Genomic DNA, 15,679 nt, shown 5'->3' on the forward strand with positions numbered 1-15,679 from the left:
GTTCTGAATACTTTCCGTACCTACTGTATATGTATATACATGTAATGTATATACATTAGTTATGTGCATAGCCAGAAATATTAGTTTTCATACCTGACACTACAATATTTCTTAAAAAAATATGTTTTAAGACAGGAATGTACCAAAAATGTAACATGGTTCTGTTGTGCAGACATCTCAAACTAAAACACCTATGTAAGAGTATAGAAAAGAAAACAATTTTGTTGAAAGCACAACAGACCTACATCTATTGGTGAACCTATACTTTCTATGTATATATTTATAGGGCAAAGTTCTTAGTAATATTATTACGGCGTTTGGTGTTTAAAAAGAACAGAACGTTCATGTCCCGCAAGATGTTTACCTCGCTGTGCCTAACTTAAATGATTTTAGCAAATGGCTACAATATAACAAAGAGTGAAAAATTTAAGGGGGTCTGAATACTTTCTGTACCCACTGTATATGTATATAGAGATGTAATGTATATACATTAGTTATGTGCATAGCCAGAAATATTAGTTTTCATACCTGACACTACAATATTTCTTAAAAAAATATGTTTTAAGACAGAAATGTACCAAAAATGTAACATGGTTCTGTTGTGCAGACATCTCAAACTAAAACACCTATGTAAGAGTATAGAAAAGAAAACAATTTTGTTGAAAGCACAACAGACCTACATCTATTGGTGAACCTATACTTTCTATGTATATATTTATAGGGCAAAGTTCTTAGTAATATTATTACGGCGTTTGGTGTTTAAAAAGAACAGAACGTTCATGTCCCGCAAGATGTTTACCTCGCTGTGCCCTTCTCAGCGCACGCCTCCTCGTGCAGTCTCTCTGCCATTCTATTGGTCGATTCCGTACTGTCGAGGGGCTTTGATTGGACAAAGATATATCAACATGCACGACCCATGTGCACTTCATGTGAACAGTAGCTGCAGAACTGTTTTCCTCAAACGTCTGCGATCATTTCGGGACTTTTTGTTTGCCCCCTTCCTCGTATGTTTTTTTTCCCAGTTTGTCCACATCATTGAGTAGTTTTACGGTAGATTAGATACAATGCGGTATTTCTAGTGTAAGTTGTGTAATTTTCAGCGAATGGGTGCCCTCTAACCAAAAACTAATATGATGACAAACAACACTTGTTGAACGAGTATAACATATTAGGAGAGTTATTACGGATTTGGATATGCAGTGAACCACGGTGAATGTATGTATTAAAGTGCAGATGTGCTTGCATTGTGGAACAATTAAGAAAGACATTAAAACTGATTAATTAAAACGAACTAATTAGACATTAAAAGCATAGAGTCATGTTAAAGTTGTCAGATGACGTTTTTAATAATAAAAACTAACAGATTTGTTATAGCACTTGCATATCATTGCTCTTTTGTTGATTTTGATTGCTTTTGCAAGTCTCTTTGGATAAAAGCGTCTACTAAATGTAATGTAAAAAAATATTGTTCAGCTTAATCAGTATTCAGTTTAAAATAAGCTGTTTTAGTTATAGAATAATCACTAGGGGCTGCATAAACTACTCACAAGTTAGTTATAAACATTTTATTTGCTCATGTAATTTGGCTTTTAATGGTTTAATGATTGTTTTCATGTAACTGGTATTATTGTGTAATTATGATTATTGACGTTAGTTTAAAAACATATAGGCTAGTTTTTTAAGTAGGGAGGGGGGATTTTTTTGCGTGCGCGGTTTTTGCTGGTATTACGGTACAGTCGGTCATTGATCTCGCTCAGCTGATATGACATACATCCCACCGCCAGCAGCTCAGTCCGCTCAGTATCAGAGAACAGGCGATCAGCTCTGAAGAACCGGGTCATGATAATACAGCCAGGATGAGTTCCACCGAAGATGTTATATTGGCGATTCCCAGAGAGCTCACACAAAACCCACTGCGAAAAATATGGATGCCATGCAAGAACGGGCTACCGGAAAAACACATTTCTCAGAAAAGAGGTATGTTTTGCTTTCTGTAAATGCCCATTTTTTTACGACTAACTTACAAATGATCAGAGACAATGTGGTTAATGTTATATCAATTTATGGGGTTCATTTTGGGTGAAGTTGTCCCAAACGCTCTCATTTTTATAAATTCCCGCATAATTTACGAAAAGTTGCATTCGTACACGCGCATCTTTTATGTTTTTATCTCTGGTGTAAGTACAAATTTAGCAGTTGTATCTTTTTGGTTTCTTAAAGTCACCATCTGGAGTTGAGTAATAAAATGCTCTCGGGTGCGGAAGTAACGTTAATGGTGCATGTTCAGTATTTAGCCAGATTTTCACCATATGTGCTTTTTTGTTGTCTCGTTGATTGATTTATCATGTAATTTCAAAGAAAGTGTTTTGCCTCGTTAATACAAAATAAATATGAATAGAAATGACATGATCAGTGCTTTGTAGGCTTGCATCTAGTACAAGCACTATAATGTAAGTGAACCCAGTGAACCCGGGCTAAGGCGCAGCGTATTAAGACGGGAATGATGCAACCAGGATGCACCGAAACCTGCTCAGCCTCAGATGTTAGGTAAAGTACAGTAAGCTACATTGAAGCTCTAATCTAAACGCTGTAGTATTTAACAACAGTATATTTTCTCCCAGTGTCTCTTAAGCTTTGTTTGGGAAAAAACTGGCAAGCGTAAACACTGAGTGTAACTTATATGAATAACGTGTTCAGTGCGTCGCACAAAGCCGAATATTTATCAGTAACAACTCAGCATCACGAGCATATCAAATGAATAATTTGTATCGTGAGATACCAGCAGAGCCCGAGCATGTTTTCAGGCTGGTGCAGTAGCTGCGGGCATTGTGTTGCGTAGCTGGTGTCCTATTGGCTGAGCCCTGGCTGTAGACTCTCTCTGATTGGTCAATGGCGCGTCAACATTCGCTGCCCATGTGTGCAGCGTGTGAACAGCAGACCCCTGATGCTCTCTAGGCTCATGTTGATCAGCTCATTGTCACCCTGTTGATAAACATCATGACAGAGAATGTGACCTAGTGTTTGTCATTTAGCTCCTGTTTTGATAAACCAAATGAAACAGTTCATTACAATATGCTAGTTTATTGAATATATATTACACTAAATATCTGGGAAGATCCACACTAAAAATCTTTCGATTTATTATATATATATATATATATATATATATATATTAGATTCTACACTATTTCTAGATCACTAATCCTTTTTGAGGTAATTTTGGAAATATTACATAGTGGAAAGTGTTTTGAATGAACAATGTTTTAATGTGTTTCTCCCCCCTCAGTTTCCCTCAGGAGTTAAAAAAAAATATGAACACATGCTATCCTATCCTATTTTGATGAAAGTGTTATACCTTTGTGGTTTTATTCTGTCTGTGAAGTGGTGTGGGTGGGATTTCAGGGTTGTGGTCTGACTTTAGGCATATCCTTTAAATTCCTTAGGGCCTGTTGCATTCAAATGGGCGAAAAGTAACTGTGCAACAGTTGAGGGTTTTTCCAGATCTCTGTGGCCCCAAAGCTGTCATACAGGATTTTTAGAGGAAGTTTCTAGGCTTTTAAAGAGCAGGTTTGCTGAGCGAGGCCGTTTCTCAAAGACTCTCTACACTTGTAGGGATGGAATTAATTATATGATGATTTTCGCGTAATTTGTGTAAGATTCATTTTGAACTCCATGAACATGACACTGAATGAGCTATACTTGCAGCAAAAACTGATGCTGAACAGTCTCAGCAGGATCCGTATTTAATTAGTCAGCGGAGAATTGACTGCATTGTGGTACACAGTGCACACGATCTCTCAGTATCTGAGGAACCTGATTAATGAGGAATCAGCAGATATTGAGAAGAGCTTGATAACCAGGAATAACAAAAACATGAATAATATGCATCAGGAGGACTGATGCAAATGTATAAAATAAATGGATGATCTGCAGAAATTATTTGGTTTATGCCAGTATCTGGTTGAAAATGTTTCAAATGTTGAAAGGTGAAAAGTAAAAAGCCAAAGACTATTTAATAATATTTCACAATATCCAGAATCCGTTTATTCTCATTGAATTAGGAAAATCATTTCAAATTTCTTTAGAGGCTGTAGAGACGCTGTGTGTATGTTCCTCTGACCAACAATAGTCTGCATGGTTTGCTCTGACAGATTATTCATGCCAAATCAAAACAAAACAAAACAGAGTATTCACTCTCTGTACACAGAAAAGCTTATATTTACAGACACATTTTTATTCTCTGTCTCTCTGTGTCTTGGCAGTTTGCATGACCAACTGTCCCACTCTTATTGTGACTGTTGGCCTGCCAGCGAGAGGCAAAACCTACATTTCTAAAAAACTCACACGCTACCTCAACTGGATTGGTGTACCAACAAAAGGTACAGTAAAATGCCCTCATTTTTACATCCAGTAGTATACAGTGACTAAATCAGTGTATTTTTTGCAGAATTCAATGTGGGACAGTATCGAAGAGAATGTGTGAAAATCTACAAGAGCTTTGAATTCTTTCGCCCTGATAATGAGGAAGGGCTGAAGATAAGAAAGTAAGAGTCAGCATGTTTTCCATTTGTGGATGGTTGTTTTCATATATCTTTGCTGTTGTTGTGCATTTTGTGTTGTCATATGATTTATTTAATTAATTATTTTAATTCTGTTTTTAGGCAGTGTGCTTTGGCAGCATGCAATGACGTCAGACAGTACCTCAGTGTTGAGGGCGGCCAGGTTGCTGTGAGTAGCATTTTCATCACACTGATTTATAATTTATACGCTACCTTTCATTAAAGCATGGAGACATTACATTGATAAAAAGTGACAGCAGCAACATTTGTAGCATTACAAGAGATTTCTATTTCAAATGAATGCTGTTCTTTTGAGGTTTCTATTCATCAAATAATCTGTATCACGTTTTCCACAAAGATATTCAGCAGTTCAGATGTTTTCAACAATGATGATAATAATAGGAAATGTTATTTGAGCACCAAAAGCATTATATTGATCAAAAGTGACCGTAAAGTATAATGTTATAATAATTTATAATTTATATTTCAAATAAATGCTGCTCTTTGTATTTGCTCCTTTTTATTTTCTATTCAACAAAAAATCCTAAAAATATTAAGTTTTCAACATTGATCCTGCTAAGAAATGTTTCTTAAGCATCTTTAGAATGATTTCTGAAGGATCATGTGACACTGAAGACTGGAATAATGATGCTGAAAATTCTGCTTTGCCATCACAGGAGTAAATTACATTTGAACAATTACAGTTATTTAAAATTTGAGTAATATTTTACAATACAACTTTTACTGTTTTTGATAGAATAAATACAGCCTTGGTGGGCATAGATTTAATTTGTATTTTTTTCAAAAACATTGAAACTTATTCAGGAGTGTGTTGATTTATTAATTTTTTTCAGGTGTTTGATGCCACGAACACAACCAGAGAACGGAGGGCCACCATCATGAGATTTGCAGAACAAAATGGCTATAAGGTAAAACACAACGTTCATAAAACGTTGGCATTATTTTGTGTAGTTAAGTGTTTTTTCTTTTTAATTTTACTACCCTCCAGTCTCTTTATTTTTAATTAGGTGTTTTTTGTGGAGTCTGTGTGTGAAGACCCCAGCGTTATTGCAGCGAACATTGTGGTAAGGCGATGTTTAAAAATTGACAAGAGATTCAAACTTGTAGTACTCCAGTGATTTCTAATGTAAAGCATTTTTCTTCAGTACATTATTATTATTATTATTATTATTTATCAAATTATCCCAGCATTAATTTCTCCTTTTTTGTGTGTCGGAGAGCAGCAGGTGAAGCTAGGCAGTCCGGACTACACTGACCGCAACACTGAAGAAGCCATCCAGGACTTTATGAAGAGGATCAAATGCTATGAGAACAGTTACCAGCCACTGGATGAAAACCTAGACAGGTCAGAAATCCGATTAAATTTCTTTCCTCTTACTTAGAATGTGATAATGTATTCTATTTATGCATTTTGTGTGTAGTTGCTTTAATGCTGTAAGTGTTGTCTTACAGGGAGTTGTCATACATTAAAATAATGGACGTGGGTCAGCGGTATCTGGTGAACTGTGTACTCGACCACATCCAGAGCAGAATCGTTTATTATCTGATGAACATCCACATCACACCGCGCTCCATCTACCTCTGTCGACATGGAGAGAGTGACCTTAACGTCAGAGGTCGCATCGGAGGGGATTCAGGCCTGTCGCCCCGCGGTAAAGAGGTGCGATATGCTTTGTGTCTGTGAAAGAGTGTCTACAGAATTGGTCATTTGGATTTAATTGCCTCTTTCTTTTCTTGTATATTTTAGTTTGCTCAGTGTCTAGGGAGGTTTATACAAATGATGCTGAAAATTCTGCTTTGCCATCACAGGAGTAAATTACATTTGAACAATTACAGTTATTTAAAATTTGAGTAATATTTTACAATACAACTTTTACTGTTTTTGATAGAATAAATACAGCCTTGGTGGGCATAGATTTAATTTGTATTTTTTTCAAAAACATTGAAACTTATTCAGGAGTGTGTTGATTTATTAATTTTTTTCAGGTGTTTGATGCCACGAACACAACCAGAGAACGGAGGGCCACCATCATGAGATTTGCAGAACAAAATGGCTATAAGGTAAAACACAACGTTCATAAAACGTTGGCATTATTTTGTGTAGTTAAGTGTTTTTTCTTTTTAATTTTACTACCCTCCAGTCTCTTTATTTTTAATTAGGTGTTTTTTGTGGAGTCTGTGTGTGAAGACCCCAGCGTTATTGCAGCGAACATTGTGGTAAGGCGATGTTTAAAAATTGACAAGAGATTCAAACTTGTAGTACTCCAGTGATTTCTAATGTAAAGCATTTTTCTTCAGTACATTATTATTATTATTATTATTATTTATCAAATTATCCCAGCATTAATTTCTCCTTTTTTGTGTGTCGGAGAGCAGCAGGTGAAGCTAGGCAGTCCGGACTACACTGACCGCAACACTGAAGAAGCCATCCAGGACTTTATGAAGAGGATCAAATGCTATGAGAACAGTTACCAGCCACTGGATGAAAACCTAGACAGGTCAGAAATCCGATTAAATTTCTTTCCTCTTACTTAGAATGTGATAATGTATTCTATTTATGCATTTTGTGTGTAGTTGCTTTAATGCTGTAAGTGTTGTCTTACAGGGAGTTGTCATACATTAAAATAATGGACGTGGGTCAGCGGTATCTGGTGAACTGTGTACTCGACCACATCCAGAGCAGAATCGTTTATTATCTGATGAACATCCACATCACACCGCGCTCCATCTACCTCTGTCGACATGGAGAGAGTGACCTTAACGTCAGAGGTCGCATCGGAGGGGATTCAGGCCTGTCGCCCCGCGGTAAAGAGGTGCGATATGCTTTGTGTCTGTGAAAGAGTGTCTACAGAATTGGTCATTTGGATTTAATTGCCTCTTTCTTTTCTTGTATATTTTAGTTTGCTCAGTGTCTAGGGAGGTTTATACAGGATCAGAATATAAAGGATCTCAAGGTGTGGACGAGTCAGATGAAGCGGTCCATTCAGACCGCTGAGGCGCTGGGTGTACCCTACGAACAATGGAAAGCCCTCAATGAGATTGATGCTGTAAGTATTATATGACAGTGTTTTCTTTGTAATTCCATTTAAAAGTGCCAGTTGAGTGACTCTCAGCCTGTGTGTAGGGTGTTTGTGAGGAGATGATGTATGAGGAGATCCAGGAACATTATCCTCTGGAGTTCGCCCTCAGAGACCAAGACAAATATCGCTACCGTTACCCAAAAGGAGAGGTGTGTTGAAAAACTATATTTACAGCCAGCTACAAATGAACCTCATTAAATCGGAGAAAATTGAACGTTCCCGCTCTTTACAGTCTTATGAGGATCTTGTCCAGCGATTGGAGCCAGTCATTATGGAGCTTGAACGGCAGGAGAATGTGTTGGTTATTTGTCACCAGGCTGTTATGCGCTGTCTGCTTGCTTACTTCCTGGACAAGAGTGCAGGTGTGTAGATGGGGACATGCCATGGTTAATAAAATATTTGCATATTGTTATCTTTAACCTTTCGTTTGCCCTCCAGAAGAGCTGCCGTACCTGAAATGCCCCCTACACACAGTCCTGAAGCTTACTCCTGTGGCCTATGGTGAGAAACTCTTCTATCTTACACATTTAAGGAGCATGTGTACAGCATTATAGTTAGTACTTCAACCAAAAATGAAATTTAACATCATTGAGCACATGTACGGAGCCCTGCACATGAGATGTCGGGGGAAAAACACAAGGTATTTTGGCTACAAATTCTTATTAGTCATGGGCAGTCGTGGCCTAATGGATAGAGAGTCGGACTTGTAACCCCGAAGGTCGTGAGTTCGAGTTTCAGGTCCGGCCAATGTTCCCTCCAATTTTTTTTCTTGCTGAGCAAAACTTTTCTCTATTGGGCGGACATTTCGGCCACCTGAGCAAAAACATTCTTTATACCAGACTTGTACAGCGCACACAAAAAAGGGTGTAACTTTTAACTTTAATGTGCTATTTGTATTTAATTCGACCTGTGACTAGATGTACATTTTAGGTTACCTGAGAAAACTTTTATTTTGTATTTTTTTACAGTATAAATACACTGCCATTCAAAAGTTTGGGATCAATAATGTTTATTAAAGAAGTTTCTTATGCTCATCAAGGCTGTATCTATTTGATTAAAATACTGAATATTATTTCACAAAATAATATTGTGAAATATTATTGCAATTTAAAATAAAAGTTTTCTATTTTAATATACTTTCAAATATAATTTATTCCTATGAAAACAATTTTCAGAATCATTACTCCAGTCTTCAGTGTCACATGATCCTTCACAAATCATTCTAATATGCTGATTTATTATCAGTGTTGGAAACAGTTGCGTAATATTTTTTTGGGACCTGTGATATTTTTTCAGGATTCTTTGATAATTAAAAAGTTAAAAAGAACAGTGTTTATTCAAAATAGAAATTTTGTGTTACAATATACACTACTATTCAAAAGTTTGTATTCAGTAATTAAAAAAAGAAATTAATACTTTTATTCAGCAAGAATGTGTTAAATGGATAAAAAGTGATAGTAAAGACGTATATTTTCAGAAAATATTTCTATTTTGAATAAATGCTGTTCTTTTTAACTTTTTATTAATCAAAGAAAAAAAGTATCACCAGTTCAAAAAAAAATTAAGCAGCACAACAGTTTCAACACTGATAATAAATCAGCATATTAGAATGATTTCTGAAGAATCATATGACACTGATCATATGAATGACTGGAGTAATGATGCTGAAAATTCAGCTTTTCTTCACGGGAATAAATTTATATTTTAAAGTATATTAAAATAGGAAACCAATATTAGAAATTGCAATAATGTTTCACAATATTACTGTTTTTTTCCCTGTATTTTCGATCAAATAAATACATCCTTGATGAGCATAAGAGACTCCATTAAAAAACATTTAATTATTAGGTTTATAATATAGGCCTAACATAATATAATATCAAAACAAACTGAACCATTTAAACTGATAGAATAGAAAACAAACTGAAGCATTTAAACTGAGATCTGTAAGTTAAATATTTAAAAATAAACTTGAACGTGAATTCTTCTATAGCCATCTAAACATCCCTATGAAGTACAGTTTGCACAATACACCTGTGTGTGACGGTAAATGTCTCTGAGTTTTGTTACCGTTCTGTGCTCATCATACACTTAATCAAGCCACTCTTCTTTAATACATGATGACATTTTATTTCACATGTCATTGCGTTTGCGTTGGCTGTCGAATTGAGCTATTTCGTCCGCAAACATTAAAATATTCGGTTTCTACAGCGACTCATTTGGCGCACATCATTCTCGAACTATGAAACCGGTAAACCGCATTCACCGGTGCTAACTCTATAGTGATATTAACTCTATAGCAATATCAACTCTATAGCGGTTTACCCGAGCATTGCAATTCATTTGCTTTCGCAAATGGCTTTCCCAACTCATTTATGCGTGTGCGCGGCACATTATTTCTTCTGCGTGGCAGCGGTGGAAGAAGTGCGCGGCTGCGAAATAGAATATAGAAACAAGGGAACTAACTGGATACAACGTGGCCAGAATTGATCTAAAACAAACAAATTAATGTTAATCTAAGTCGTGAGAATGACTTCTTAATTTGTGGCCATGATTTTTATTTTTATTTTTTGGTTATGCGCAGAACTCTGTAAACATGTCAATCTAAACCACGATTACCAGTATTTTTTTTTTTCTCCATCGATCAAAAAATGATCAGTGCAGTTGATCAATTCCTGCAGAATCTGTTTTCCATACAATGGAAGTGGATAGGGACTGGGCTGTCAGTAACAGAAAAAAAAATACTGTGACTCATGCACAATGTAGTCAAGTCTTCTCACATTGTATCATAGCGTTTTCGGGGAAGTCGAGGCCTAATGGTTAGAGAGTCGGACTCGTAACCCAAGGTTGCGGGTTCGAGTCTCGTACCGGCAGGGATTGTAGGTGGGGGGAGTGAATGTACAGCGCTCTCCTTCAATACCACGACTGAGGTGCCCTTGAGCAAGGCACCGAACCCCCAACTGCTCCCAGCAAAAAATGGCTGCCCACTGCTCCGGGTGTGTGTTCAGGGTGTGTTTGTGTTCACTGCTGTGTGTGCGCACTTTGGATGGGATAAATGCAGAGCACTAATTCCGAGTATGGGTCACCATACTTGGTCACATGTCACGTCACTTTTTGTAAGGAACATTCTGAGGTCATCTCATTTTTTTTAATGAGTGTACTGTTCCTTTAAGACCAACTTGACTCTACAAGAGTAGTGACAAGTTGTTCTGCATTGTCCTGTTCTGTGTGAAACGGCAGCACTGACAGTAAAAACTATTGAGCAGTTCAACGCGAAGAAAAGAACAAGGAGTGTCGACCTTAATTAAGTAGCTTCATGCAGCCAAATATGAATCGGAGAGGTTTTTATTCTGTTACGGCAGTGTTTTATGAAACATGTTTAAAGACTCGCTGAGAAATTTCTTGAGAGAGCTTTCCCCCCCCGACGTTTTATCTGTTGAAGAGCTAATTTAATTACCTGGAAACATGAACTCTTGAAATGTACTTGAATGTAACCTAGATTCTGTCCTGCATTAGGCTGCAAAGTGGAGTCGATCTATCTTAATGTGGAGGCGGTGAACACTCACAGAGACAAACCTGAGGTGACAAAACCACAGTCATTTTACATATATAAATATTAATTCTTATGATATTTGGAAAAATAATAAATTTTTTCTGACTGTGACAGAATGTGGACATTTCCCGTTTGCCAGAGGAGGCTCTTCTCACTGTTCCAGCCCACTACTGACCTATGACCTCACATCCTGTACATCAGCAACACTCCATCAGGCTGCTCCATCCTTTTTATTTGACTCCTCTCGTTGGTTTCTGAGTGTTTGGAAATGCTGGGCAGAAAGTCAGTTATGAGTCCTGAAGATGAGCAACGTTAAGCCTCATATTTGTATTATCCTCTTTTCTCAATTGCCACATAGGTGACTGGAATCCAGTTATTGATTAATAACCCTAGTGTTGGGGTGCGAGTGTGAGCACGTTCACACATGTAGGTCTGTGCATGCAATCGAGGCTGGCGCAGAGCAGATTTGAAGGCGATTCAAGTTTTCTTTCTATAATTTTCTACTGAAGATTTTTGCTGGAATCATTAACGTTTTGTATGTGAGAATAAATGATCAGTGCTGGTGTGTCTTTTCCACATACTGGCTATTTAATGTTTTTTTTATTTTTTATTATTTGCTTGCTGTCTTCACGCTTTCTTAAGCAATATTTTACATCTCAATCATTCACACACTAGAATGTAAATTAAGTGCTTTGGCTGTCATCTAACACTAAATGCTATTCATAAAAACAGAATACATGACTTGGGTTAAAAAAAGCATAATTGCAGATAAATCAGTGCACATGAACTTTACTTTCGTACAGTGTTGAAACCACCTGGATATTGCAGCTCCTATCACAATTGTGACAGATGTTTAAAAACAGCTGTCAGTTAGGATGCTCAAAATGTAGCAAGAAATTTTCAAATATATTACCTCAATGTTTACATTTTTTTTTAAAGCCTTGTTACAATAGTAGGCTATTATTTGTTTTTGCACGTTAAGCATACTTGTACTTTTCTTTAATAACTTTATTTTTTGCACAAAGAGTGTACTTTCCTAAATCTCAACTATAGATTTGAAGTTCATTTGTGATTATATATATTTTTTTGTTTTTTTACTCTACAGTCTATAGTGTTTATGGAGATAAAGTGAGTGAAATGTTTTCATCTCAATTATTATGTTTATTACTGTTTTTTTTCTTTCTTTTTTTTTCTTTGAAGAGCACTTCTCGGAACCGAATATGAAGAGCTCTGCGAATCTGTGATTTAATCCGTCCTGTGGGTCTCTGTGGTTGGTAGGAATGACTGATAATGCGTGTGAAGCTCATGGTTCTCAAATTTGACGCACAATGTCACATTTTCTGGAAGTACTGTCATTAAAACATTCTGTCATGAACCGAGTTCTGGCGTGTTTATAGCAGAGGTGTTCCTATAAAGCGAACTCATCTTTTAAAGGCAATTTAGTCTCATTCATTATTAGTTCTAGAAACATGTAAGTTTAGGTGTTTATTAAACCTTCCATATGGATGTCCATCTTAGCTATAGAAATTCAAAATAAATATACGAAGAAAAAATATATAAAAATTTCACACAAATTAATAATCTCAAACGCAATCCATTCTGATAGAAAGGTGCAAAGAAATCCAGAGGGACATAATTCTAAGAAGCACTCTGTGAAGGCATCCTATAATACTACACTCATACACAGTGCAAAGATTATTTCAGAAGTGATCACGTCAGCCCTTAAAAAAAACACCATACAGCAATGAGGCTCAAAATGTCATGATTGGAGTCTGTGAGTGAGTGTACATGTCCAAGTATGACCAGACATGACCTCATGATTATGTAAGAGTCCCTATTAAGATGATAGTTTTAAGGCTGTGACGGTATATGCTTGAATGAGGCTCCATTATGTCAGTCAGGCCTCAGGCCTCACCTCTCATGCCGGCTGCTGTGGGTTGATGTTGAGGTGGGCGGGGTTTCCTAGCAGACCAATCCGCTGCTTGTGTTTCCTCTGCTCAGTCATCTGAAGATTGACAAAAGGGATGAGTTCAGACAAACAGCATTAACTTAGAAATGCATACCTCATACCACAAACTGCCAGCTTATGACACATCTGCAATTAAGGTGTCGTACAAGCATACCGTTTGTTATTAAGAATAATTTGGCAGCCTGTGTATACATGCACCTTTGTCAAACTAATCAAACTAGTCAAACACGCACCTGCTCTTTGAGCTCTGTGAGCTGATTTGTCAGGTTGGAGACCAGCCTCATTGTGGACTCTAATTTCTCCTGCAAACTGCGCAGTTCATTTTGTTCACCTTCACCATCACTGCTGACCAGTGACATGGCCCTCATACGTGGAAACCAGTCCAGATTGTGTTCCTGAATGGGGGTTAAAGAGGTCACGTTACTGATAAATAACATGAAAAGGATAAACCATGATTTTATCAAAGCTGCTTTGTGAAGAAAATGTGCAGTGGATTTAAAATACCTTAAAATGCTATGGGTGAATATATATTGTATTTTGAGTTGACATATGACTAGGATATATAAAGATTAGGTCGATATCATTTTGGGTTATTTATTTATTTTGGAATAAAGCACATGATTCTTGCTTAATTTTCTGCTCTCATTTTAATTGTTGTAATGTGAATATAGATGTTATCCTCATTTTAATGTAATATGTTTGAAATAATTTGTCATTGATCATTAAAGGTAATTAAAATCATAGTGTCTAAATATAGTGATTTTGTAATTAACATCAGTGTAAAATTAAAATACAACTAAATTTAAAGTAAAACAATCTCAAGTACACAAAAATATATACAACAATACATATATTGAAATTTTTTTGTAATTAAATTTTACATTGAGAAGATGCTCAGAACTTACATATATTTTTATTTGTTTTACTTGGAATTAGCAACGGAGGTGTTGGATGAGATGCGGAAGAAACTAATCCTTCTCACAGTAGCGTTTTAAGTACAAAAACCGGACGAATGCCTTATATACAGTAGTACTGTATATACATATACATATAAATATACAGGGGTGGACTGGCCATCTGGACGTTCTGGAGAAGTCGGCCTGGCTGGTTCATCATCAAAGAAAAAGTGTCAAATTAAGTGACGTTTTTTTATGCATTTTTATATTTATATAAAAATAATAACTAAAGGCAGTAACAATTTGAACAATATTTTGGAAACAATTTACAATAATGTTTCATTAGTTAACTACTTTAGTTAACATGAACTAAGAATAAACAATAGCCTACTTCTACAGCATTTATTCATCTTAGTTAATATTAATTTCAACATTTACTAATGCACTATTAAAATCAAAAGTTGTGTTTGTCAACATTAGTTTATGCACTGTGAACTAACATGAACTAACAATGAACAACAGTATGTATTAACTAATGAAAACAAAGATTAATAAATACCGTAATAAATGTTCATTGTTTGTTCATATTAGTTAACACATTAAATGACACCTTATTGTAAAATGTTACCAATATTTTTTATTTTTGAACTGATGTTTAGCTGTTTTTTTTAATAGTCAACTTATTTCGGGTCATCGTCATAAAAGCTCTGTAAACACTGCCACAGACGAAGATATATCTTTTCATTTCATCACGCTGAATGTTCACTACAAACCGACGCAGTCATCACGTTCTCAGACCATTTCAAGTTTTATTTTGATGTGACACAAAGTAGTGGTATCTAAGCGGGAGAGTTGTTTACTTACTTTATAATTAGTCAATAACGTCATCATTTTCTTCAAGTTCATTCAGGCCGAGAGCTCGCACAAAAACAAGAGGCGGGATTTATCGCATGAACCAATCACATTCAATCATAACCGATCATATCCAATTATAGTACCATGGAGACATTGCCTCCTCTCACGTGACTTTCCCCCATTCATTCACAATTACAACCCAGAAAAGTCACGGCACGCTAAGGGGTCTCTGTTGTAAGTCTATGGACTGAAGGGACGCAAGCCTCCGCTGTAACTTTACCTGCAGGTGTCGCTGTTGGACAGTGTTACTTTATAAAAACGAGTGACTTTTATACTTTTAATGCCATATTTAGTAATATTTGCGATTTATGTTTGTAATATCGATTATTTTTTTATTAGACACTGCCTCCCTTGCCTCCTCGGAGGGAACGGCCCTGATATATATTTATAAAAATTCAGAAAGTATTCAGACCCCCTTAAATTTTTCACTCTTTGTTATATTGCAGCCATTTGCTAAAATCATTTAAGTTCATTTTTTTTCCTCATTAATGTGAGGAACACACAGCACCCCATATTGACAGAAAAACACAGAATTGTTGACATTTTTGCAGATTTATTAAAAAAGAAAAACTGAAATATCACATGGTCCTAAGTATTCAGACCCTTTGCTCAGTATTTAGTAGAAGCACCCTTTTGATCTAATAAAGCCATGAGTCTTTTTGGGAAAGATGCAACAAGTTCTTCAC

At 36.2% G+C, this 15,679-nt stretch overlaps 2 protein-coding genes across 2 annotated transcripts in view; one reads left to right on the top strand and one right to left on the bottom strand.

Moving 5' to 3' along the window:
* The first annotated feature begins 1,617 nt into the window (after positions 1 to 1,617).
* pfkfb4b (6-phosphofructo-2-kinase/fructose-2,6-biphosphatase 4b) lies at positions 1,618 to 12,588 on the top strand. The gene is made up of 14 exons (XM_016271987.1): positions 1,618 to 1,977; positions 4,263 to 4,379; positions 4,448 to 4,544; positions 4,662 to 4,728; positions 5,414 to 5,488; positions 5,588 to 5,644; positions 5,804 to 5,925; positions 6,033 to 6,240; positions 7,481 to 7,627; positions 7,705 to 7,809; positions 7,893 to 8,022; positions 8,099 to 8,161; positions 11,177 to 11,241; positions 11,328 to 12,588. Exons 1-14 carry the CDS (start codon positions 1,857 to 1,859, stop codon positions 11,385 to 11,387), a joined length of 1,434 nt encoding a protein of 477 aa, XP_016127473.1. The 5' UTR covers positions 1,618 to 1,856; the 3' UTR covers positions 11,388 to 12,588.
* Positions 12,150 to 15,679, bottom strand: part of itpr1a (inositol 1,4,5-trisphosphate receptor, type 1a) — a 44,930-nt gene continuing 41,400 nt past the window's right edge. Inside the window, exons 59-60 of the mRNA XM_016272085.1 lie at positions 13,416 to 13,577; positions 12,150 to 13,218 (exon numbers count right to left, since the gene is read on the bottom strand). Of these exons, the coding sequence (XP_016127571.1) occupies positions 13,132 to 13,218; positions 13,416 to 13,577 (249 nt within the window). The 3' untranslated portion in view covers positions 12,150 to 13,131. The remainder of the gene's footprint in view (positions 13,219 to 13,415; positions 13,578 to 15,679) is intronic.

This window comes from Sinocyclocheilus grahami, unplaced genomic scaffold, assembly GCF_001515645.1.
Source record: "Sinocyclocheilus grahami isolate Dianchi unplaced genomic scaffold, SAMN03320097.WGS_v1.1 scaffold67.1, whole genome shotgun sequence".
In the NCBI taxonomy this organism is placed as follows: domain Eukaryota; kingdom Metazoa; phylum Chordata; class Actinopteri; order Cypriniformes; family Cyprinidae; genus Sinocyclocheilus; species Sinocyclocheilus grahami.